Source organism: Bos mutus, chromosome 21, assembly GCF_027580195.1.
Source record: "Bos mutus isolate GX-2022 chromosome 21, NWIPB_WYAK_1.1, whole genome shotgun sequence".
NCBI classification, from domain to species: Eukaryota; Metazoa; Chordata; class Mammalia; order Artiodactyla; family Bovidae; genus Bos; species Bos mutus.
The window spans coordinates 12,035,403-12,061,784 of record NC_091637.1 but is presented as its reverse complement, the minus strand read 5'-3'; the positions used below and the strand labels follow the sequence as shown (position 1 = coordinate 12,061,784).

At 40.6% G+C, this 26,382-nt stretch overlaps 1 protein-coding gene across 3 annotated transcripts in view; it reads left to right on the top strand.

The window, feature by feature from the left end:
* The window catches only part of MCTP2 (multiple C2 and transmembrane domain containing 2), a 261,100-nt gene that overhangs the window by 129,443 nt on the left and 105,275 nt on the right, over positions 1–26,382 (top strand). For all 3 annotated transcript variants that reach the window (XM_005891571.3, XM_070358172.1, XM_070358173.1), the window contains 4 exons: positions 1,616–1,802; positions 4,729–4,822; positions 19,689–19,791; positions 21,139–21,241. In XM_005891571.3, the coding sequence (XP_005891633.1) occupies positions 1,616–1,802; positions 4,729–4,822; positions 19,689–19,791; positions 21,139–21,241 (487 nt within the window). The remainder of the gene's footprint in view (positions 1–1,615; positions 1,803–4,728; positions 4,823–19,688; positions 19,792–21,138; positions 21,242–26,382) is intronic.

Genomic DNA, 26,382 nt, shown 5'->3' with positions numbered 1-26,382 from the left:
GCTGTCATCTATGGGGTTGCACAGAGTCGAACACGACTGAAGCGACTTAGCAGCAGCAGTTTTGTAGAAATGGTGCAGTTAAAGCACTTGACATTTCTTGCCCAGCAAAATTAACTCCCCACTCATATACTTGCTTACAAAATTTACTAACCCCTCTGTTCACAGTAGTAAACTTATTTACTGCTACAAAAAAATTTTTGATTCAAACCATAGAGGGTTATTTAAATATATATGAATATATTTTTTAATGTCTCCAGCAGAAACACATGATGAATTTATTACATGTAAAAGCTCTAATTGCCACCTCTTCTTATAACTGGAATCACTTTTGGTAATTTGAAAATAAATACCCACATAAATTTAATTTTATGGGTACGTATCCCTTACTGTAAAAATATTTTTATTCTGTACTAAAAATAGGCATAGACTTTTAATATTGGTAGGTTTTTCTCTTTAATTGGAAAAGAATTGCAAGCTTTCTTTCAAATTTATTTAACTGGAACTTTTTCCATATCCATGTGGCTCAAAACTATCATGGCTTTATATATGAGGTGGGTTTGCCTGTTGGCTATTGTCTGCAAACTTACAAAAGTGCATGAATGATGTGGGGTAAGACTCTATTGTCCGACATTATGAGGCGGTGCATCCGTGTTTGTAATAAAGTCTTGAATGGTCATCTGACTTAGTAACTAGAGATGGCGAATGGGAACGCAAACCACGCAGTGCCCGCCTTCCCTCCACTCAGCCCTGCCACCTCACCCACCGGGACGCGAACGAAGCGAGTGTGGTCCAAGCAACCCCAGGATTTTCCGTGTTAAAGCAAATAAATGGCTTAGCACCTCAGCCCCCCCTTTCAGTGTTTGCTTCTGTATTTAAATGTGTTTGAGGTTTTCAACATCACCAGAACATTGACTGTTAAGAGGCGGAAAACATGCAATTTATAGCAGATGGGTGCAGCCTTTTTTGGCTGTGCTGCAGAAATGGGATCAATCAACAGCACTTCATGCTCCATTTGTCTAACAGAAACCCACCTGGGGAAGCCCCGCGGAATGGTGCCTATTAGGAAAACACCTTAACACATTTCTTTAAATAAAATCTCGCCAGTTGGCATTAATCTGGAAGAAAATGGTTTCTCCATTAACCCTCTCCCGCTTGCACAGGCTCCTGTCTTTTCACCTCTTTTTGAACCAACGTCTCTTATTCTCTTGGCTGGTTAAAAAAAAAAAAAAAAAAAGACACAACCCAAGAAGCCTTCTAGAGCCCACATCCATAGTGCTGAAACTCTGAAACTTTTTTTCTTCCTAGTTTTTGATCTCATCAGCTTTCTGCAGACTTTACCTGGCAGAGATTTGCTGCTTCTCAATTCGTTTGCCACTTTCTCCACGCGGCCTTTTCTTTGAGTTTCTTGACATCTTTCTCTCCTTTACTGAGGGTGTGGTATGTCAGGAGGGAGTGTTAGCAGCCAGGGGAGCCCCTGCAACCTTCACTGCTCAACCAGCCAGTGCCCAGACAGCGGGAGGTTTCATGGGGGGATGAAATGAAAATCAGGTGCTTTGGAGGGTCCGCGCCGCCACGCATTAATCGCTTTTCTGTCTGCTTCTGGTAACTTTTCCAGGTGTAAAGTGGATATCTCAGCCCTCCCACTCAAGCAAGCCAACTGCTTGGAGCTGCCATTGGAAAGCTGCCAGGGGACCCTTCTGATGCTGGTCACCCTCACACCCTGTTCAGGGGTCTCGGTCTCAGATCTGTGTGTGTGCCCCTTGGCAGACCCCAACGAGAGAAAGCAGATCGCCCAGCGCTTTGTGAGTGCTCTGCCTTGCTACGCCCCCTCCCCACCCCACGCCACTCCACCTTTAAGCTGAAACAAAGTCTGGGAATTGAAAAACTGCATCCAAAGAGATCTTTGTCCAAAGTTCAGTGGTATTTCTCCTAAACAAGACATCAGACATGGAAGTTAATGGCTAGTGAAAAGGTGAAAGTAGATTTTAGAATTCGCTTTCCTATTTAAAAGCCAGAGAAAGTGTTTGGATATTTTACCATTCAGGATCTCTTTGGAGAAAACTGAAATCCTCAAGGGGGCAAAAGGTTGTTTAGCATGTTTGTATATATGAATAGGTATTTTTATTTTATTTTGTTTGTCTTTTACTTTTATTTTATATTGAAGTATAGTCGATTTACTGAGTTGGCCAGGAAACATTTGTTTGGGTTTTTCCATAGGATGTTAGGAAAAATTTGAATGAACTTTTTGGTCAAACTAATGCACTGTTGTGTTAGTTTTAGGTTTACAGCAAAATTATTCAATTATACTTGTACATACATCCATTTGTTTTCAGATTCTTCTCCCACATAGGTTATTGCTGAATGTTGAGTAAAGTCCCCTGTGCTATACAGTAGGTCCTTGTTGACTATTTATTTTATATAGAGTAGTGTGTGTATGTTATTCCCAAAGTCCTAATTTACCCCTCCCCCTAAGTTTCCTGTGTGGTAACCATAAATTTGCTTTTGAAATCTGTAAGTCTGTTTTTGTTTTGTTAAAAAAATTAATTTATATTATTTTTAGGAATTTTAATATAAATTCACAAAAATTGCTTTTTATAAACCAAATATTAATGTTTGCAATGTTGGGCATACGTTTCTAGACCCTCTTAAGATCAAGTGAGAAAGTACTTGTGTCTTCTAAAGCAAAACAAAGCCCTAGAGAGGCATGGGAGACTTGTTTCACACTCCCCTGGATAAGAACTGCTTGTGAATTTTTGCCTAACTAGTTGCAATGTTCTTAAAAGTCCACTCAGCATTTTTAAATCAAATGGGTTTGTCCTCGTCATTATTTCTTGTGCTCTTGCTTTCTCGGTGTCTTTATTTGCATTCTGGTTTTATTCCATCTTCTTTGTAAATCAATACGTTTATTTTACTGCCACACACATGAAAGGTGCATTTTAAGAAAGTGGCATGGAAATGAAGCAAAGATGAATCCCAATTTAATGGGAATATTATTCTCAGCGTAAACTTAAGTGTCTCCAGACTCCTTCACTGTGCAAGGTGTATTGATTAATTGAATAGTCCTTTATCTTCAGGACTACAAAGTCTAGCCACGCATCTTATTGACAACACAAGATTCTGCACGCAAGGTTGACATACTTTAAAGAAGTTTTGACAAAATCCACTTTTAATATTCTCTTTGATGACTTTACTTTAGCAAATGAAAAGAAAGCAAAAGTCTCCCAAATTTCCCATGGACAAATCGCAAAATTTTCCAAATTCATGAAGAGTTTCATGTATTTATAAGGTGACATTAGGTAAGATCAAAATGACTGCTTTGCATAATGCCTCAAGATTTGGGGAGTACTAATTTAAAAGAGGTTTGAAAAGGTAGAATCAAAATAAAAAGATCAAGTGTTTGTTTGTTTTTTGATCTAGACAGCTGGCCAGTGTTTAAGAGGGAAAGAACACTGCATTGTAAGATACAAGTTCCAGATCCCTGGATTTGTTTTTTAGGTTTTGAGAATAGATAATCTTCAAAGGCATTTCACCTCAAAATTATGAAAATATTTTATTTCAAATGTGTCCATCTTAACTTAAATACTAGTTGTTTTTTTTTTTTTTTTTAAGATTGAAAATTCTATTTGAAAAACCAGCTTCTAAAAGTTCTTAGGAATGGTGCATATTTGTTAGGCAAACCTTAACTGTTATTAAGCTTTTGTGATTCTGACCTGAAATGCCTAAATAATAGGGGTTTTACTACCCTTCCATAAATCTCTGGGATCAACTTATCACAGGTTTTTAGTTATCTAATGATGATGGAAATATTGTATCCAAAGGTTTGAAAGTACATCTTTTTCAGCAGATGTGTTTTGGAGGCAGGCAAAGAGCATTTATCTGCTTATCTTTTTCTTGCACAATTTCTAAACGATGTAGTGTGATAGACATTTAAATATTTCTGTAAACGCTTAAGAATTATCAGTAGGTATATTAGAGCTTTGGCACATGCCAACTAAAAATTAAAGTAAATGTGATTATAGAGCAGTACTGGATGTGCAGTCTCTAATGAATAGATCCTGCTTCCCTGGTGGCTCGGAGGTTAAAGCGTCTGCCTACAATGCGGGAGACGTGGGTTCGATCCCTGGGTGGGAAAGATCCCCTGGAGAAGGAAACGGCAACCCGATCCAGTATTCTTGCCTGGAGAATCCCATGGATGGAGGAGCCTGGCGGGCTATAATCCGTGGGGTTGCAAAGAGTCGGACAGGACTGAGCAACTTCACTTTCACTTTCACTCTTTCTGGTGGTAATATGTATCCAGGAAGGGTCCAAGTTTAGTTCTCTGATACCCATAAACTTTATTCTAGCTGAGTCAGAATAATGTTGCCTTTTAGGGTGATTTAAAAGTTTCATTATAGAGAAAGAAGAAGGAACAGAGAATCAATGTCATTTTACACCCATTTTCCTGGTGGGATGTCTGTGCTATCACCAGGGGGTGATGTTAAAAGTAGATTGCATGTGCTTTGTAATTTGTTTATTTTAAAACTGAAGTTAATTAATTCTCAGTCAGTTTGAATCTGATTGTTGCAAATGCTGAAGTTCCCTGTTGACTGATATAAGGAGGTTTGGAACTTCTCCTAGCTTTGCATGAGAAAGGTTATGATAAATCCAGAAGGTACTTCCTGTAGGACTTGGTGGCATTAAACAAGGTATCAGAAAGCTGTGTTCATTGGATCTCCTTTCCTCCCGCAGTGCTTACAGAACTCCCTGAAAGATATGAAGGACGTCGGCATTTTGCAAGTGAAGGTTTTAAAGGCGGTAGATCTCTTAGCAGCAGATTTCTCAGGTATAAAAATCTTTTTCACCTTTTTTTTTTTCCATTTTTATTTATTTCCTGACTTGAAATGATCCGATGGCAAACTGAAATGTTTTACTCAGTAGAAGCATGTACAGAGAAATCATACTCTTTCAAGCAGAGTCAGAAGAAAAAGTGCAAACAGGTTCTCTCACTTTACATTTTTCACATTATCCTTTGCAAATAATCTTGCTGTGATTAGGTAATGTGCTAGTCCCTTTGGCTTTCAGAGATATTTGTGGGTGATTCGTGTCATGACTTCTTTACCAGTTAAATGTCTGAAGTTTTTCAAGCGGACATCGGAAGACAGACCGACGTCTGTCCTTCTCTCTCACTGTACTGTGGACATAGTGTTCCGTCCTTGGCAGAGTGTATGGTGTAGTGCCTGGATCCTCAGTCCAACTGGCTGGCACGTTTCTGTAACAGCAACCAAAGTCTGGGCCATGGAACCACTTTGCCATTGATATGGTGTTGTATGAAATTTCTCTTGGTGCTTCATGAATTGGAACTTATAGACAGAGGCTAGAGCAGACCTGCTCTGTGATGAATTCTGCTTGACTAAGATGAGAATGATCCAGACATTCCAGTGTCTGATTAGACAATGGCTCTCCTCTCCTTGCTAAATTGTACCCTTGTACTAGCAGTTTAAACACCTCTATGGCAGTTTACTTACCAAGTAAACTGATGAATATGAAGAATGTTACACAACATGGAGCTATCTATTAATGCAGTAGCGGATTTTTGTTGTTTTTATAGTTTTAGAATGTGGTCTACTCTCTGTATTTGTGTAACCTCAACTTCTGAGGCTGGGGTAGCTCAAACTCTGGAAAAGAGATTGTTAATTAGAAGCACTTTATATTACAAAAATTATAGAATATATAAGTTTAGAAAAGAGTTCTCCTCATTCTCCTTCAAAAAATGAGCCAGTGGAAATCATTCTACAAGATGATCACAGTGTTAAGGAAATGTCCAGTGAGAATATTTAAAAAATGCTTTTTTGCCCAATATGAATATAAAAATTCTGTTTGTGGATGAAATACTTCAATAAGGGCTTCTGATATTCATCAGTTTACTTACAAATGCTTATATAGGCTTAGATTGATTTAGAAATTTTCCTTTCTTTTGAAACTTTTATGAAAACACTTATTTCAGATGTTGCATGTGCCTTCGTCAGAAGTAATTTTAGTTTTCATCACTAAAATGCATGTAAAATTATTTACCAGTTTTTCAGTGCAAATCGTGTCTTACTTCCATCTCAGTGTTTCGATACGGCACTTTTTGAATCTGTGATTGTTGATGGCTCAGTAACATCATCTCAAGGCCCAGGAACTCATATATGCTTTCAAGCAGTATTTTCAGAAAAATCTTTTTGTAGTTTTATATTTTGTGATCACCAGGAACTAATTGCAGTACATTAAAAGACTTGTGTATAGCTACATCCCTATGTGGAAATACTCTTTTAAAACTTACCTTATTTTATGCTTGCTATCAGGTGACTTCCACAAACCATCCTCAAAACTAGGATTTATGGAGGTTGTTTCAGGCCAATGTGAATTCTCCAAAGAGTATTTTCAGTTACAGCTAATAGGAGAGAAACCTGGAAGATGAAAGCTTTTGTAAAGATCAGTCTATAAGGCAAAACCCTCTTTTCAGAAGAATAATATTGGTAGAAAATGCTACCATTTGGTCATTTTCTTTGTATTCAAGATATGCAGTAGGTAGCTTTGGAGTGAAGGTGAGTATTAGAAGATTCCAGTAACAAAAGAAGTAGTTAGAAATCAAATAATGCTATGTTATTTGACTAAATGCCTTGATGTTTTACTGTCTCTATATTACCTATGAGAAAATTATCACTCTTCTGATTTGAAGCAAAGATCCTTGTCATTAGCTAAACATGCCTTTAGACCATATGGATCTTTATTGTTAGAATCAGATCTCACAGTCTGTGTTCTTTATAGGTTGGCTCACTTCATAGGTGAACAGACTCACTCAGTCTGCTCCACACCAAGGTGTATTGCTTTAGGGCAACAAAGTGGACCTAATCCAGAGTTCTAAAGCAACTTTTCTCTGTGGAAGAAGAAGTGAATTGTGGTTGCTGTGAAGTAGCAATAGGATGTAATTAATACCTCCAAGATGTTAGCCACTATATCATACAGTAGCAACTCACTCTTTTTATTACTGTTGTTGTTATTACCAATTCTCTTGATATGCAGTAAAAAAAAAAAATCCGCTTCACTTGATCATGGATTAGAAGAGGTATACATCATTGCCAGTGCCAGGAACATTTAAGAAATAAGTAACTATTTGTACCCAGCATTTTCCAGTCAGCCTTATTTATTAATGAGTATTTCATTTTAGTTGCTCAGGAAACAGAGTATTCACCCCTGCAAATAAAAAAGAACTACATTTAAAAATAATCAGTTATTGCAATGTCAATGTATGGCAAAAAAAAAAATCACAATATTGTAAAGTAATTATCATCCAATGAAAATAAATAAATTAATTAAAAATAATTAATTAAAAAACTGCATTTACTCTGCATAGCCAGGGACCTTCTCAAAGAATAATGGTCCTTTCAAAATGGAATTTTCCAACCTTCTTACTTTTTTTAAATGATAGTTTGTGTTTGTTGTTGTTGTAATTGTTTCTTAGAAACAATACCAAATAACCATGATAACTGATGCTTCAAGTTTGTTTTACCTAAAATCAGGGACTCTGATAAAACAAAAGTCCATGGGGGCAGATCTTGGCAGTGGTCCCTATGGAGGTGAAGGTTACAGTTTGCAGAGTGCAGGGACCTGTTGTCCTAGAGGAGAAACGAATGCTTTTGCCAGCTCTGCAATCAGTGGGCTTGCCAATTTTAATGTTGTATCTTTGCAGGTAGCAATTAGAAAAAGAAAATGCCCATCACTCGTGGCTCTGATCAAAGCTAGGAGGGTGTTCCTCACTAGTGGTTACTGATGTTTTGATAATGTGGCCATAAAAAGAAACTTTGGAGAAGTTGAATTCTCATTACTTTCCTGGCATTTCAGAACATTGGAATAATGTATATATCATATATATATAGAAAGAGAGATATACAATGTTAGTTGCTCAGTCCTGTCTGATGCTGCAGTCCCATAGACTGTAACCCACCAGGCTCCTCTGTCCATGAGATTTCCCAGGCAACAATACTGGAGTGAGTTGCCATTTCCTCCAGGGTATCTTCCCTACCCAGGGATCAAACCCAGGTCTCCTGCATAACAGTGTCTACACTGCAGATTCTTTACCATCTGAGCAACTAGAGAAGCCCTTATATGTAATATATCATATATATATATATATATGGTATATTTGGTATATTTATATTTATATTATATATATATTTATATATATTTTTATATTTTATATAAATATTTAAATATTTTATTTATATATATATTTATATGGTATACCATACATAGAAGCATGTGTGTGTACGTGCTAAGTTGCTTCAGTTGCGTCTGACTCTTCGCTCCTCTGTCCATGAAATTCTCCAGGCAAGAATACTGGAGTGGGTTGCTGTGCCTTCCTCTAGGGGATCTTCTTGATCCATGGATCAAACCTGCATTTCCTGCATTGCAGGCAGATTCTTTACCACTGAGCCATCCAGGAAGCCCCATATATATATACATGATATATTATTTATATATCATATACATATATATATATGATATGATATATGTATATGATATATGTACATTCACTGAGATGAATTTCTTTGCTATTATAAATTTAACTTTTTATATAAAGATAAAAATTAGTGCAACCTTCCAAATGTTATAAGATATAAATAACTAAATCTACAAGTTACCAATGTTAAGATATTTACAAAAGATAAAGACTTCAGTGTTCTAAAGTATAACAAAAATTTATAACTTTTTCAAACTAACTCAAATCTTTGATAAATATTTGATAAACTGTTTTATTGTATGATTGAACCTACTCGGTATTAGTTTAAATTTATTTATAACTTTGCATTTTATATGTGTGTCTGACATTTGTATATAAGTGAGAAGACCTTTTATTTTAAAGAATCAGAGGTAATCTAATTTCCCTTGTAGCCCATCCCTCTAAAATTGGTGAAAGATATTTTAATGTTCTTTGTAGCAATATGAGATATGGACAACCATGTGCAGTTATTCTAATACAAGAGCCTGTCAGATATTTTTATTAAAGCATTTGTCTCACAAACACCTTGCCCCAATGTAACCTAAAATCTTTAAGTAATAGGTTATCCAGTCTGATGTCAGTACTTCTGTAGTAAACAAGGCCATAGCCTTGATTCAGAAAACAGATGATAAATTGTACTTTGAAACTCAAGGTGAGTGTAGCTGTTTGTAATGCTTAATAAGATCAACATCCTTCACTCAAAACTCAGCTGTTTAGAGAAGAAATTAATAAAAGCCAAGCAAAAACAATGCAGAGTTTCTTTCATAGACTATAAAACGATAATCAAGTAATTAATAGGTAAATAGAAAAATACGGGACTGAAATATTTTCTGGCCAGAATTGTATTTCAGGGACTTTTCTGGTAATCCAGTGGTTAAGACTTCACCATAGCTGGTAAAATTCTTCATTCTTTCTTTAAGTACCTAATCCTTTCCCAAGAGACTGCAACTCATGCTTTGGATAAATCAGTGTTCAGTTCAACAGTTCATTCATTGAAGATGAAGGTTAGTCCCTGTTTGATTTGTCCTTTATTTTTATGGTAACTGCCTTTCATTTTAATTCCTGTATATTATGGGAAAGATTGAGGGTGGGAGGAGAAGGAGACAACAAAGGATGACTTGGTTGGATGGCATCACCCACTCAATGGACGTGAGTTTGAGCAAACTCCAGGAGACAGTGCAGGACCGGGAAGACTGGTGTGCTGCAGTCCGTGGGGTTGTAAAGAGTCAGACATGACTTAGTGAATGAACAACAACAACAACATACTGAGGTATAGAAGATGTATAGAAACAGGTATGCAAATCTTGGTTCTACGCGTTCTAGCCATGGGTACACTTAAGCCTTTAGCTTCTCATGGGTATTTTAACAGTTAAGTTGGTGGTGGTAGTGGTAAAGAACCCGCCTGCCAATGCAGGAGACATAAGAGATGCAGGTTTGATCCCTGGGAAGATCCCCTGGAGGAGGAAATGGCAACCCATGCCAGTATTCTTGCCTGGAGAATCCCATGGACAGAGGAGCCTGGTGGGTTACAGTCCATAGCAAAGAGTTGGACTCAACTGAAGTGACTTAACACACAAGTTAAAACCTAAATGAGCTTACTAAACACATATTACATGCTCATTAAATGCTATTCCCATTCTTTGTTAAATTTATTTTTCTAGAGTGTAGTTGACATGGGGAATTTCACAGGTTGTCTTCTTGATATTTTGTTCATAATTTTACTGAATTTTAAATAATGTTGGAAATATCAACAATCATTGCTAATCACAATAGCTTTTCAACACTTTTGGAAATCTATAGTTACCACTCTGATTTTTTTTGTTTCTGTTTTATTGCCTAATAAAGTATAGAAAAAATATGCTTCATGGTAGGAAAATTCTCATACTAAAACCAGTTTAGTGCTTCTATTCACATTTTGTAATATGGATAATAGTTTTATTGATATAAAATATATTTGTGGGCTCATCAATTTTTGTTGTGCATAAAAGTGCTGTTTTGAGAAACTGTTGACCAAAATACTGCAGTTAGATACCATATTGTAGAGGAGAAATATTCCAGCCATATGCTATAATACTGACTTTTGAGTAGTTTTTATAAATTATAACAGTATGTTTTTTGTTGTTTTGGGGGTTTATTTTTTGAAATATAAGACTGCTTGTATCAGAAGGAAAATAGTCTTATAGTTATTGTTCACTGGGACTTTTAAATCACATGTCCATTTTCTAGTTTGTTTTCATTGTCTGCTGTTTAAAGTTGTGTTCATAACAATAGCTCCCCTCTTAAAGATGCTCCATTTTCAAAGGACTGACTATAATTGCAATTTCTAGGAAGCTCAGCGATAGTCATTTAATGCTCTTAATTTATGAGAACCTCATGGCTAGCTGAGCCCAAATCAAGACCAACTTTTAAAAAACACATCAAAAGTGATACAAATCTGCCTTGGCAGGCCATCTGCTTTAATGGTCTGCCAAGGAACATGAACTCTAGTCAATGCATCTAGCTCCGATAGATGCAAGTCTATCAGAGATAGCGCCATGTGTAACTTATTGGCACCTTGAGAGTGAATGAGTTCAGTTCATTTGTGGTGCTCTGTGAATTAACAGCTTGTTCTACTGGTTGTGTTCCTAGTAAGATCTTTATTTATTCAGCCAATGTACCTCCCCTGTGTGTGAGCCTGTGTTGGGTCCTCGTGACACAGTGCAGGGGGAGAAATTAATCACCGCCTTCACATGGAGTGACTACTAATCCCCAGTGGTATCTAATGACCGTGCTACTGTCAAGGTCAAGAATAGGGTGTCAGGGTTCATTAAAGGGACACCTGTCTGGTGTTCCTGCAGTTTGTAGCTGAGACATCAGGGATGAGGAGCAGTTAACACAGTAAAGATGAAGAAAAAGCGTTTTCAAGTGAGGGAACAACACATTCCAAGCCTGCAGGGCTTTTCCAAGACGTGTGAGAGGCGAGTGAGACTGGAGAACAGAGGATGGTGACCTTGAGAGGTGAGAAGGCTAATGTATTAGGTGGGACTGGATTATATAGGAACATGCGGTCCGCGGGAAGAAATTACAGATCTTTCTAAGTAGGGAAGTGATGTGATCTCATATGAACTTAAATACTAGTTTATTCTGGTGGCTGTGTAGAGCAAGCATTTTGGAGGTGCAAGAGTGAATCATGGGGAGATGTTAGGCAAATTCGGATGGTGCTGTTTCATGGAGCTTGAGTGAGAATACTGGAGTGGGTTGCCATTCCCTCCTCCAGGGGATCTTCCCAGCCTGGGGATCAAACCCAGGTCTCCCGCATTGCAGGCAGATTCTCTACAGTCTGAGCCACTAGGGAAGCCCCTCACAGGGAACAGAGTTAGAAGGAAAAATTCTCATGTCTCCAGTTCTTGCTCTGTTTGTGCTGGAATATGACAACATCAGAAATGTAGTTAAGCAAACATCTCAGCAAAATTGTCCCCTTCCTTTGTGGACTTCACAGTCTGAAGCGAGACCTATCTGTCCCCACTTCCGGCTGGACATCCACCACTGCTAAGTGATCAGGCCCTCATCTGCAGGACGCCACCGAGGCCATCAGTTGGATCAGAGATGCTTGCAACCCACTCGGAAAAGTAGGAGATCCATGAAATTTAGGTCCAGAATGAAGAGAGATCAGGATTTTCTCTTCTGTTAAAATCCCTCTCAGAGCCCAGCATAGTATTTTCCACATTTTAGGAAACCATAAGTTACTTGTTGAAGGAAGGAGCAGGCATATCATAGCACATGGCATTATAACACCTAAAGTAAATGATCATAGGAGGTTGAGAGGGGAGCTCCCTGGAGTTTAAGGTGGCAAAGAAAGTTCCTTGAAGATGCTACATCTTGATCTAGGCCTTGGAGGTTAGCTGGTCTTTGATTTTTTTTTTTGGAGAGGTGTGGGGCTTGGGAGAGCATTGCAAGGAGAAGCCATTCCACATGCAGAATAAGAGGCAGGACTGAGCCCCGTACCTCTGCGCTGCTCAGGGATGTAGCACAGATGCTCTAACCTTGATAAAGGGTTTAGGATTGGGGTCAGATCAGGATGGATGGTGTGGGTAAGTTGTGAGAGAACATAGACTTCCAGGATGAGCACCAGAGTTGGCTCTAATACGTGATAGTAAGGTTTATCAACAAATGATTAGAGATGATGATGGAACTGAAGGGAGGGATTTTGGAAATGAAGACTGGGGTGGCTGTTGCTCTTATCTGCACCCCCAGCCTGGGCTATAATGTGCCACAATTAGCTTCAGAAATTAGCTTCTTCTAGAAATTCTTTCTTCTAGCCCTGCCCCTTGTATTGACTGACAGTCTGTGGTGATTCCTGGCTGCCAGATAAATAAAAAGAAATAAATTAAAAAAAAAATGCTCTGGTCATGGTCTTCCAGGCTTCCAACCAATCTCTTCCTTTATCCACCAGTATCTTACATTTCCTGAGCACCACTATTTAGCTGTATGTGTGTGTGTGTGTGTGTGTTTATCCCTGTCTGTATCTGTGTATGCACGGTAAGTCACTTAAGTCATGTCTGACTCTTTGCAACCCCATGGACCTCTGTCCATGGGATTCTCCAGGCAAGAATACTGGAGTGAGTTGCCATGCCCTCCTCCAGGGGATCTTCCTGGCCCAGGGATCAAAGCCAGGTCTCTTAACATCTCCTGCATTGGCAGGTGGGTTCTGTATCTATGCCCATGTATGTATGTATATATCTCTCTATCTGTGTATATCTGTCTCTCTATCACTGTATCTTTCTCTGTATCTATCTGTCTGTCTGCTTAATGAATGTAATGCTCTGATTTCTCCCTGTCTCCTTAGCAAGGACCTACCCATTTCTGCTGGCCAAGTCAGCCACCTCCCAAACCTTGCTCAGAATTCACCTCCACTGTGAAATCTTTCTGGACTTAAGCCAGATAAATTAAATGTCTCTGAACTTTAGTTTCCTCATCTGGAAAATGGCACAAATACTCTTCACCGTATAGAATGGGCATGAGGATTAAAGGAGAACTGCATGAAGCGTGGTTTCTTCCCTGGAGTTGGGAGAGCCTGGCTCCCTCCAGCCAACACCCATCCCTGGGCACCAAAGTCCCCAGCTGCCCCCTCCCACTGGGCCAGGATACTCTTCACAGGGGAGGGGGGCCATGCATACCTTGGCTATGCCTGCATTGGGTCCTTTAAATGAAATTCAGGGCTAAATATAGAACAGAGATGTACAAATGAGCAATAGAAGGGAGATAAGGACAACATGTAATCAGAGATCACAGAGGAGAAAGGCTCAGTCCGCTGGCAGAGGGTGTGAGGGAAGTTTTCACTGAAAAAGTGACATTTGCTGAAAAGCGTGATTATTCTGAGAGTTCCTTGAAGGCAATGACTTGGTGGTCCGTGTACATCAGGGCCTGGTTCAGTGCCAAGAGCAGAATGGGAGTTTAATAAATATTTGTCGGATGAATGATGTGACCTCTCAAATACTTTTATTGCTTGTCAATCAACTTCTGTAACTGATATAAAGGTAAAATTATTTAAACGTGAAACCTCCACTTGCTGTTGGAGGAATACAAGTGGATTTTAGCGTGCTGTTCGAAAATAGCAAAGGCTGTTGAGAGCAAGGCGCTGAAACATCGCCGTGAATCTGAATCACCAGTGGTGTAGCCGTGTCAAGGCGACTTGGCATGTGGATGCAGAAGAAGTCATCTGTATGTTTTACCTGTAAAAACAGGGGGAGCAAAGAACAAGAGGGCGGACCCAAGTATAGCTATATCCTTTTGCCTGGTACTGTTTGCTTGGTTCTCTTGGGAAACATTTGGATATTTCATTTGTGATGGGAGATCATTTTATCATGATCAGATAAAAATACTGTTTAAATTTTACTGAAAGTCCCCATCTGTCTGGAATCTTCTTTTTTAAATTTTATTTACTTACCTGTTTATTTTTAATTTTTTTGGCTATACCCTGTGGTACATGGGATCTTAGTTCCCTGACTGGGGATTGAACCCACACCCCCTTCATTGGAAGGCAGAGTCTTAACCACTGGGCCACCAGGGAAGGTCTATCTGGAATCTTTGAAGGGCAAACAATCAGTCCTAAAGTGTGCATGCATTACTCTATAGATGTTTTAATGTCTTTACTTTTTTTTCCTCATCTCTGCCTGTTTCTCCTGGAATATTAATAAATGCAGCATTTTAATGAGCTTTGATGGGATTATCTTCAGAGAGTCAGAGAGTCAGTGCAGTGTCTTCCCCGGAGGCACACAACGGAAGCTCCCAGTTTCTGGAATGAAGTCTGTTGCTCATTACCTGGGACAGCAGAGTGTGTGATCGAGAGCGGGGTGGGCAGGACTCAGCCCACCTGTGCAGGCCAGGCCCCTGACTCCCTGCTGGGGGACCCCAGGGCTTTCAGTGCAAGTGTCAGACGGCTTTCCCCAAGCCAGTGCTGATGGAATGTCACACCAGTGTCTCCAGAGGAGCAGCCCTGACACCTCCCAACAGTCTGACGGACGGTTAAGTAGCTGTTTCAGTTTGGGTTGAGGAGCTCAGCATCGTCTACCAGAGTGTTAAGCCAAAAGTTCACAGTTATTCAAGAGATGTCGTGACCTTCTCCACTGACTTCTGACTTCTCCACTGACTCCACTGACTTCTCTTCTGACTTTGCTTAATATTACAATCCTTAGGGCCATCATGTTGTTTCAAATGGCAGTATCTCACTTTTTTATGTCAGGTACCTCCCCACTGAAACCCCACCCTGTACCCTGTGAGACACAGCCCCGGAGGAAGACCTGCCTTTCTAATTCAAGTATAGTTAATTTACCATGTTGTGTTACTTTCAGGTGCACAGCAAAATGATTCAGTTACACACACACACACACGCACATGCACACACATGCACATGCACACCCACACGTCTGTGTGTATATATTCCTTTTCAGATTCTTTTCCATTAGAGATTGTTGCAAAGTATTGTTTCTATGCTCTACAGTAGGTCCTTGCTGGTTATCTAATTCATTAGTATGAATAGGCTTCCCAGATGACTCAGTGGTAAAGAATCCACATGTAATACAGGAGGCACAGGTTTGATTCCTTGGTTGGGAATATCTCCTGGAGGAGGAAATGACAATCCTGTCTAGTATTCTTGCGGGGAAAATCCCATGGAAAGAGGATCCTGGCAGCCTACAGTCCATGGGGTCACAAAGAGCCTGATGCGACTGAACACGCATCAAACGTACCTGCAAACAGTGTGCATCTGTTAATCCCAGACTCCTAGTTTATCTCCCCACTTCCATCCCCTTTAGTAACCATACATTTGCTTTCTATGTCTGTGAGTCTGTTTCTATTTGGCAAGTAAGTTCATTTGTATTTTTTTTTAACCAACTTTACAACAGATACCAAAGGAACTTCTCTAGGTAGAAAAGGCCAAAATGAAAAAAAGGAAAATTATGAAATGTATCATTTTTCCAGATTCCACATATAAGTGATATCATATGTGATATCATTTGGTATTTGGCATGGTATTTTCAGATTCCACATGGAAGTGATATCATATGGTATTTGTCTTCCTCTACCTGACTTTGCTTAATATTACAATCCTTAGGGCCATCATGTTGCTTCAAATGGCATTATCTCACTTTTTTATGTCTGAGTAAAAAACTTCTTAAAGAAGCAAGACTTTTTAAAAATGAAGATAGATTTGTGTGTGTTTGATTTGGGCTGCTCAACATCTGAAACCCCTTGTAGGATTGGGGTGCTTCTCTTGTATCTTTTGGAGAAGGGATTCTGATTTGCTTTCATTCAGTGGGAAGCCAGTATGTTCTCCCTTCCTGAGCCCTGGAATTTAGGAGATGGAGATTTGTTAGGCAGGGCAGTCCCTTTATATCTCCATCAAGTGAGGCAAAGAAGCAGGCTTGGAGAATGCATATTAGAAGCAGCTACACTTAGGGGGGCCTCCCTGGTGGCTCAGCAGTAAAGAATCCACTTGCAATGCAGGAGATGCGGGTTTAACCCCTGGGTCATGAAGAGTCCCTGGAGAAGGAAATGGCTACCCACTCCAGTATTCTTGGCTGGAGAATCCCATGGACAGAGGAGCCTGGTGGGCTACAGTCCAATGGAACCGCAAAGAGTTAGACATGACTAAGCAAATAAACAATAACATTTAGCGCTTGGATCAGAAATCTCTGTGAAGCCAGTTTTCCTGGGAAGAGAGATTTACCGAGATTCTGTGCCTGAGTATCCCTCAGCCTTTGGTTTCCAGTAACTTCAAACCTGAGTTTCCAGTCTGTGCACTGATCCTGAGTTGTTGTTTAGTCACTAGTCTTGTGCAACTCTTTGAGACCGCATGGACAGCGTACACCAGGCTCCTCTGTCCTCCACTATCTCCTGGAGTTTGCTCAAGGTCATTTCCATTGAGACCGCATGGACAGCGCACACCAGGCTCCTCTGTCCTCCACTATCTCCTGGAGTTTGCTCAAGGTCATTTCCATTGAGTTGGTGATGCCATCCAACCATCTCATCCTCTGCTGCCTCCTCCTCCTTTTGCCCTCAATCTTTCCCAGCATCTCGCTCTTTTTTCAGTGAGTTGGCTCTTCTCATCAGATGGCCAAAGTACTGGAGCTTAAGCTTCAGCGTAAAGCCCTTCCAAATGAATATTTGGTGTTGATTTCCTTTAGGATTGATTGATCCTGAGAGCTGTTTGCTATTATTTTGACAAATTCCTTTGCTGCTAAGTTTAGTCAGGGATCCTTTCCACTGCTTGTAACTGACAACCCCGACACATTCATCTGTGTCCGCAGCTCGATCCCCGTCTACTGGCCACTGAGATAATAGTCTTGGCTTAAAAGGTCTGGCCAGTCATATAAGTGTCCAGGCCACTAGTCAGCTGAATGGAATATCCTGTTAAAGCTGACTCTTAGCCAGGCAGCTGCTCTTCTTGTCTTCTGTTTTTGAAATATCTTCATGCAAGTGTCTGCACACGTGTCTGTCTAAGGATGTGCAGCACCTCAGAGCCCCTAGTTATTAAGTTCATTGAATGTAGGTTCACTGGCCTGAATGGTAAGCCAGTAGGTCATGTGGCCCGAGTAATGTCCGTGTTAGGCCTTGGTCTGGATTCCTTGGCCATTTGTTGGAGGTACATCTGTCTTTATGCCCCCAATTTATTCAGCACACACTGCTTTATAGAGCGCCTGTGTGTGCAGAGTCAGGCCATGTGTTCACATCCTGTGGATGCAAGAGACCCTGATGGTTCTCTAGATCCCTCTGTCAAGCTGAACAAAAGGGGAGAGACTTCTTACATGGTCACTGTCTGGGTTCCCCTTTGAATTCTGGTTTTTCTAATATATTTTTTTTTCTTTTGGATGCTGTATGAGGTGAGATGGAAAAAGAAGTGAGATGGGAGAAGTAAAGGTTTGGCCTCATTATTTTTTAAGATTAAAAACTTTGAATTTACCTTGGGAAATTAGACTTCTGCATGTCTCTGAGCACCAAAAGTATCCCATGTGTATTTTCGTAATTTACTGACTATCTCAGATCAGATGTGTGTGTATGGCCACTCAATTCCAGAGCAGAGTTTTAACTGCTAAATAGCCATCATGGTGGTGGTTTAGTTGCTGAGTTGTGTCCGACTCTTGCTACCCCATGGACTGTATCCCTCCAGGCTCCTCTATCCATGGGATTTCCCAGGCAAGAATACCAGAATGGGTTGCCATTTCCTCCTCCAGGGGATCCTCCCAACCCAGAGATTGGGAGATTGTTTATCGTTGAGCCACCAAAATAGCCATGATTATACTTTTTCTCATTTTTCTCATCACCCTGGAGAAGCATGTCAGTTATCATAGACTTCCAATTGTAGATGAGTAATTATATTCACTCAAAGAGAATTTAGAAAGGAAACAGAGATGTGCTTCTGTTTTCAAACAAAACACAGACGTGGGGCCCGTCACGTGCCACTTCGACACCTGCTCTTGTGAATCCTGTGTTGCCATTGCTCGCAAGGCCGCGTCTGGGTTGCACGTCAGTCCCAGCCCTGTAAGTTCCCTGACACCTGGCTTTCCCACGCAGAGTTTACAGGGCTTTCTAAAAAAAGAAGCTCACCTTTGATCTTTCAGCAAGCACAGTTTTTTTTTTTTAATTGGAGTATAGTTGATTTACAATGCCATATTAATTTCTGTTGTACAGCAAAATGACAGTTATACCTATAGTCATCTTTTCATGCTGTTTTATACTCCTCTTTTTCATACTCTTTCTTACTATGGTTTATCACAGAATATTGAATATAGTTCTCTGTACTCTGCACAGGAGCCTTGTTTATCCATCCTGTGTATAATACTTTGCATCTGCTAACCCCAAACTCCCACGTCGTCCTTCTCTCATCTTCCCCCTTGGCAAACACAAGTCTGTTCTTTACCAGCTAGCACAATTGTATTACTATAATATGTGGAATCTTAAGATGCGGTACAAATGAATTTATTTACAAAACAGAAACAGATTCCCAGACTTAGAAAACAAAGTTAGGGTTGCCAAAGGGATTGAGGTGAGGGGAGGGATAGATTAGGCGTTTAGCATTAACATATACACACTGTTACGTATAAAATAATCAGCAAGGACCTGCTGTGTAGCACAGGGAGCTCAATATTCTGTAATAACCTAAAGAGTAAAAGAATCTATGAAAGAGTAGATATATGTATAGCTGAATCACTGTGATATATGGAAACTAATACAATGTTATAAATCAACTCCAATATAAAATAATTAAAAAATAATATTGTTTTTGTTTAGTCACTCAGTCATGTCCGACTCTTTGCAACTCTATGGACTGCATCATGCCAGGATTCCCTGTCCTTCACCGTCTCGCGGAGCTTGCTTAAACTCGTGTCCATTGGGTTGATGATGCTATCCAACCATCTCGTCCTCTGTCGCTGCCCTCAATCTTTCCCAGCATCAGCGTCCTTTTCAGTGAGCCGCTGTGCGCATCACATGGCCAAAGTATTGTAGCTTTACTTCAGCATCAGTGCTTCCAATGAATATTCAGGATGGGTTTTCTTTAGGTTTGAATAGTAATTGAAAAAAGAAAACCGCATGATTTTTGTTCATTTTGCCTCTGTCACTTTTGAGACTCATTTGCCTCTGACCATGGAGATTCCTTTGTTTCTGACCCTTGTCCATTTTCTCTTTGCAGGGAAGAGCGATCCCTTTTGCTTGTTGGAGTTAGGAAATGACCGACTTCAGACACATACCATTTACAAAAACCTCAACCCTGAGTGGAACAAAGTTTTTACATTGTAAGTACTTTAGCCCCTGGAATATCAAAGAGCAGCTTTAACTCAGAGACCAATTATCCCTGATATGTATGGGACAGTCTAGGGCTCTTGAGTGGAACGTTCTGTCCATTTTTATGGGCAAAGAAGGAATTTTATTGTTTTTCTCCTTCTGAAAACCTTTTATGCTTTCATTTTATAGAGTATAGTGTTAATAATAGAAGAGATCGTTTGGAACTGCAAGAGAGTGTTATAGGAGGCATTTGTAAAGTAGGTCTCTTAGTGACTCAATTAATCTGTGAGTAGAAGAAAGCTTCCATATATCCAGACTAATTCATTCCTGGGTTAAAGGAAATTACAAATGTAAACGTGTCTTAAATTCAAGGAGCTTATATTGTACAGCAGTATTTTAAAATCAGAGGACTTGCATTCTGCTGAAGGCTTTTGGAACATACAGATTATGTGTGATTCCTCAAAGACTCCCCAAGGCCCCTTGTATTCCAGCTTATCTGAATGACCTACTCTATAGTGATGCCCACTTTTTAGACTCAGGTGTTTAGGAAGCTGGATATCTTGCTAGTCGCTTTAGATTCCAAGGCACCTGGCCATCAAAGGGAGGCTCATCCATTGTTGAATCTGGGTGAAATGGTGGCACACTGCCTCACAGCACTGAGGAATGCTTTATCTGTGCCTATAGCTAAAATAATATAGTTTGTTGTGAATATAAATTGGTGGCGCCCAAGCAGAACGTTTATGGGGACCTACGAGAAGAGGTTAACTGTGCTAACCAGGTTTGCAAGAGTCTCTTGGTTGGTCAACACCTTGCCAATGACCATGGCTCCATGTTTGCATTATAGCTGATGTTTGGCTCTGGTCGACATTGAAAAATTTATAAACAAGTGAATATGCATGGCCTTTTAGTATTTTGTGTTTCAACAATAGGATGCTTTCAGGGGATCTTGGGAAATAGTGATTTTGACCACCTTTGTTTTTTAAAGGAAATTCATTAGTTTAAAGTAAAGAAAATCTTATTTTTGCTCTTCTCATCCGGAAGTCACTTTGTTGTCCTTATTCTGTCCCCTATTCTCTTTCTTTATTCTGTTTAACAGTCCTGCCCCCGAGTACACATATACATGGAAATGTCATAGTAAAAAAGTTGACTTTTTTTTCCATATGGATGTCTGAATCTTCACTGATGGAAGGTTTGGGAATACAGTCAGTTTGATTTAATTTTTGGAATTTAATTAAATGGTAGTTTTATACTCTGAGGACATACAAACTTAATTAGTGAAAACGTGTTTTCAGATCTTCATGGAACAGCCTTCACTTGTGTGTTTTTGTATCTAATTCATGGTGTGTTTCTTGCTTAAGTCCCATTAAAGATATCCATGATGTTTTGGAAGTGACAGTGTTTGATGAAGATGGAGATAAACCTCCTGATTTTCTTGGAAAAGTTGCCATTCCCTTGCTGTCAGTAAGTTACCTTCATTAATACACAATGTATGAATCATTTTTCAGTTGATAAGTTTCTGTGATCTAGAATTGCATTGTCTTTTTTCTCTGCGGAGGGGGAAAGCCCTCCCCAGCTATGTGCTGTGCTGTGCTAAGTTGCTTTAGCCATGTCCGACCCTGTGCCATGCTATGGACTGTAGCCCACCAGGCTTCTCTGTCCATGAGATTCTCCAGGCAGGAATACTGGAATAGGTTGCCATGCCCTCCTTCAGGGGATCTTTCCGAGCCAGGGATGGAACCTGCCTCTCTTACGTCGCCTGTGTTAGCAGGTGGGTTCTTTACCACCAGCACCACCTGGGATGCACCCCTCCCCCCAGCTATAGCAGGAAACAACTGTTTTATTCCTTATCCTTCTCCAGTACCTTCAGTAATTTGCAATGTAAAGTCACATAATTTCTCTGTGTGTGTGTCAATTCCATATTGATTTAACCAACCAAGATATTTTGACCAGTCTTTCAATCCACCCTGGCTCTTTCCATCTTGAGATAGACGTTTCACTTTGGTTTCTGGGAACACACATCTATGACTGGTTTTCTATTGGTGAATGAAAAACATACATATTCTTCTTTATTACCTTCTTCCTGCCCATTTCTTCAGAGATTACGTGCTGGTAATGACACAGTTGTTCTCAGTTCTACTAAAGACCATTTTCTCAAAAGGTGTTTGCCTTTGTGTGTGTGTGTTCGCTCAGTCGCTCAGTCACGTCTGACTCTTTGAGACCCCGTGGACTGTAGCCCACCAGGCTCCTCTCCGTGGAATTTTCCCGGCAAGAATACTGGAACAGGTTGCTATTTCTTCCTCCAGTAGATCTTCCCGAGCCAGGGATTGATCTTGCATCTCCCTCACTGCAGGCAGGTTCTTTACCACTGAGCCACTGGGTAGGCCTTTTTGGAAGTCTTATTTGTTTTCAGTCTTCAAATATAATTTGTGAAAGAAAGCAGACAGACTCTCTTGGAGAAAGATAACTGTTTTGATAGTCCCATTGAAAGGTAGGCTTCCTAGGTAACTCAGTGGTAAAGAATCTGCCTGCAATGCAGGAGACACAGATATACAGATTCGATCCCTGGTTGGGAATATCCCCTGGAGAAGGAAATGGCAACCCACTCCAGTAGTCTTGCCTGGAAAATCCCATGGACGGAGGAGCCTGGTGGGCTACAGTCCATGGGGTCACGAAGAGTTGGACACAACTGAGTGACTTAACTTTCACTTTTCACTTTCATGCATTGGAGAAGGAAATGGCAACCCCCTCCAGTGTTCTTGCCTGGAGAATCCCAGGGATGGGGGAGCATGGTGGGCTGCTGTCTATGGGGTCGCACAGAGATGGACATGACTGATGCCACTTAGCAGCAGCAGCCAGAGGAGGGAATTTCACTTTTTCATCCAGCCATTCATACAGTGTATGCTAGAATTGTTATGACCTTTATCAGGCAAGAAGGATTTATTTTTTTCTTCCCAAAGACTTATTTCCCCACAGCTCTTAGCGCGTGTTAGAGCAGTCTGTAACTTATCCCCAAGATTAGACCAGCTCACATGGTGTTTACAGAGGGGAGAACGCTGCACCTCTCAGTATCTCTTTTCTTTTTGATTGCTTGGTTAATTTCTCCCCGAATTCTCATATCCCTGATGTGACTTGAAGAGTGTGGTAGAGCAGCTGGTCCCTTGTAGCTCCGGCTGCTGCCAACTGTTCTGAGCCGTCAGCCGCAGGCCATGCCAGCTCTCAGAGAGGACACGGTGATTTGGGACTCCCCTCCTTTTTTTATTACAACTTTGTCAGTTATTCCTGGAGGACTTTATGTGATAAGAACATGGGGTACAATTTTTAAAGAGGTCTAAAAGTACAGGAAAGCAGGGCTCTTCTTTAGAATTTAGTATTCTTTTTTCTCTAATGGATTTTGGACATTTCTTCTCTTGTTTTAATAGGTAAATCCTTAGTAGCATATTGGATCCCTTGAAGGGTGAACACTCATGCTCATGTTCAGTTACTCAGTCGACTCTTTACGACTCCATGAATACAGACCCCCAGGCTCCTCTGTCCTGGAATTTTCCACAAAGAATACTGGAGTGGGTTGCTATTTCCTTCTGCAGGGGATCTTCCCGAGCCAGGGATCAAACCTGCGTCTCCTGGGTCTCCTGCATTGCAGGCAGATTCTTTACCATTGAGCCACCAGGGAAGCCTGGGTGAACACTACTTCGTATCTTTATTAAACTCTCTCTGTTTCATTTATTAACATTTTGTGTATTCTGTCTTTCTAGAATATCAACAAGTTAACCCAACTTTCTTTCCTCCTTCCCTTGTAATGTACAATCACTGTATGCTGTGGAGTTAGATCTAAGAAATTACCTCTGGCTAAATCAGAGTTTACAGGCAAGACTACTAGAGTGGGTTGCCATTCAACTCACTTCAGATTCTCCAGGGGATCTTCCAGACCCAGGGATCGAACCTGTATCTCCTGTGTCTCCTGCATTACAGGCAGACTCTTTACTGCTTGAACCATTGAGGAAGCCCTTCAGAAATCAGATTTAGGGTTTTTCAACCTTAGCACCTCTGACATTGCTGGATGGATCATTCTTGGCTGAGACTTGCCTATGCAGGAAGTTTAACAGCATCCCTGATCTCTATCCACTAGATATCAGTTGTACCCATCCACCCATCACTATTGTGATAACCAAATATGTCTGTGCAGACATTCCCAAATGTTCTGGGGCAGAATCACTACTGATGGACTGGAGAACCATTGATGTAAATTAATAGTTTCCAAACTGTAGCCTTCAAAATACAAGATAGAGTCATCTGTGATAGAGTGATTCATTTGATTTCAATGAATGCAAGTCCCCAGTCCCCTTAAGTTTTTTCACGTTGTTGATAAGCTGCCCTGCAATGTAAGTATTCATTTGTTTGATAAATATCTATCATAAGTGTTCAGTGTGTGCCAAGAATTGTAGGTTGTAGTGTGCTAACAATGACCACAGTGAAGCTGTCTCCTCTTTTGGAACTTATCTTTGGATTATAAGAGGCAATATTCAAACCAGAACAACATCAACGAAAGTGCTAGATAGTAGGTTAGGGGCCACCCTGGTGGCTCAGACAGTAAGGAATCTGCCTGCAGTGCAGGAGACAGACCTAGGTGTGATCCCAGGGTCAGGCATATCCCCTGGAAATGGGCATGGCTACCCACTCCAGTATTCTTGGCTGGAAAATCCCATGGTCACAGGAGCCTGGTGGGCTACAGTGCATGGGGTTGCAAAGAGTCAGACACCAATGTGCAACTAAAACTTTCATGTACTTAGCTGGTGAAAAGTGCTATGTAGAAAATTAAGCAGAAAATTAAGCAGGGGGAGGAGCCTTATAGAGGATGTGTGTGGGGAAGGGATGCAATTCTCTGTGATCTGGGCGGGGAGGGCATCAGTGGACAGGGAACATTGGAGAGAGAGCTTCAATAGGTGAGGAAGGGGATATGTGGGGAGATTTCAGGCAGGAAATCTTCAAGTTCAAAGGCTCCAGGCCAGGCGTTGGCTGTCAGATTCTAAAAATAGCAGAGTGGACAGTGTAGATAGAATGGAGTAGGGAATAGCAGATGTTGGATAGGAAAGGATGGGGGATAGGGTGGCGTGTGAGAAGACCTTGTGAGACCCCAAAGCTTGAGAGGTAGAAGGACGCTGGCTCTTCTTTAGTGGTAACAAAACTACTGGGAGGTGTCTAGCTGGGGAGTGCTTCATTTGGTTTATACTGCATGTTTCTATACAAATGTAGCATGTGGAGAAAAATGCCCAGATCTGCATGGTGGCCCAAGCCACTTTCCCCTTAGGGACTTCAGGGGCCCAGAGACGTTGAGCTGAATAAGACATTTCAGCCACCATTGTTCAGTGGTGTTTCAGTTCAGATTTATTTCCAGTGCTTTGACCAATAGGTTGGGAAGCAATCATACCTTATACAGGATCTGTGTGGCTCTTCCTGATACACCTGCAACATACCTTCTCCAAATCAATTGATCCCCTACCTAAAGTGAAAGTATAAATGCAGTAGAAAGCAAGGCCATGACCCTCAGTATCTGTAATCAGCAAATTTTATTTCATTGCTCATTTTATTTTTTAATTTATAGTATTCATTTTGATAGTTTTCAGTGTTTATAATTATTTTAAATTATATTTAAATATTATATTCTGGTTTAGAGGGTGTGTTTTAAAATGTATTTATTTAGCTCTAGGTTTTTTCTTTATTTAATGTCTGTGAGCAAAGCTTACCTAGATAGCACTGTGCTTCGCACTTACCATATGGCACATTGCTAATTCTGTGACAGTCTAATGAGGCATGCTTTATTATTACACCCATTTACAAATGAGGACACTGAGGCAAGGAAACACTCCTATAGCTGGAAAGTAGTAAGGCTAGGTATGAATTAAGAAATCTCATCTAGCAGCCATCCTAAGAGGAAGATTTGCTGCTATAATGAGTAGCTGTTAAGTAAATATTGTGCCAAAAGCAATAACCATCTCCCCATTCTCCTACATTGCTGAGGGGGAAGGGGCGGGAGGGAGGGTGGCGTTGCCCTCTAAAAAAAAAAAAAAAAAAACAATAACCAATATCTGTTTTGTGCAACCACTAGGCTCAGCACAATGGAGGTAGAGGGCGCGTATTCAGGTGGGACACAGAGTTAAAGGCTTGGATATCGTGGGTAATGTCCATGAGGCAAACATTAAAGACCTGAAATGTTAGCTGCCATATAAAGGGAACAGGAAAATGCGTGGTGAAAGGGCTGAATTTAACTTTGGGATGACTTCAGGAGGCAGGGTGTCTGGGCTGGCCAAGAAGGAGTAGAGTGTTGGTAGGGACAGCTGGATGAGGTAGAATGAAGGCCATTCCAAGCAGAGCCTGACCAGAGAAAGAGAGGGCCAAAGGAGAGGCTGCAGTCTGGAAGCAAAGAGCAGCCTTGGTGCTGCTGACTTAAACAAAGAATTCACGATGTGAGTTGTTGTTGTTCTTCAGTCGCTGAGTCATGTCCCACTCTTTGTGACCCCATGAACTGCAGCACAGCAGGCTTCTCTGTCCATCACTATCTCCCTGAGTTTGCTCAAACTCATATCCATTGAGTCGGTGATGCCATC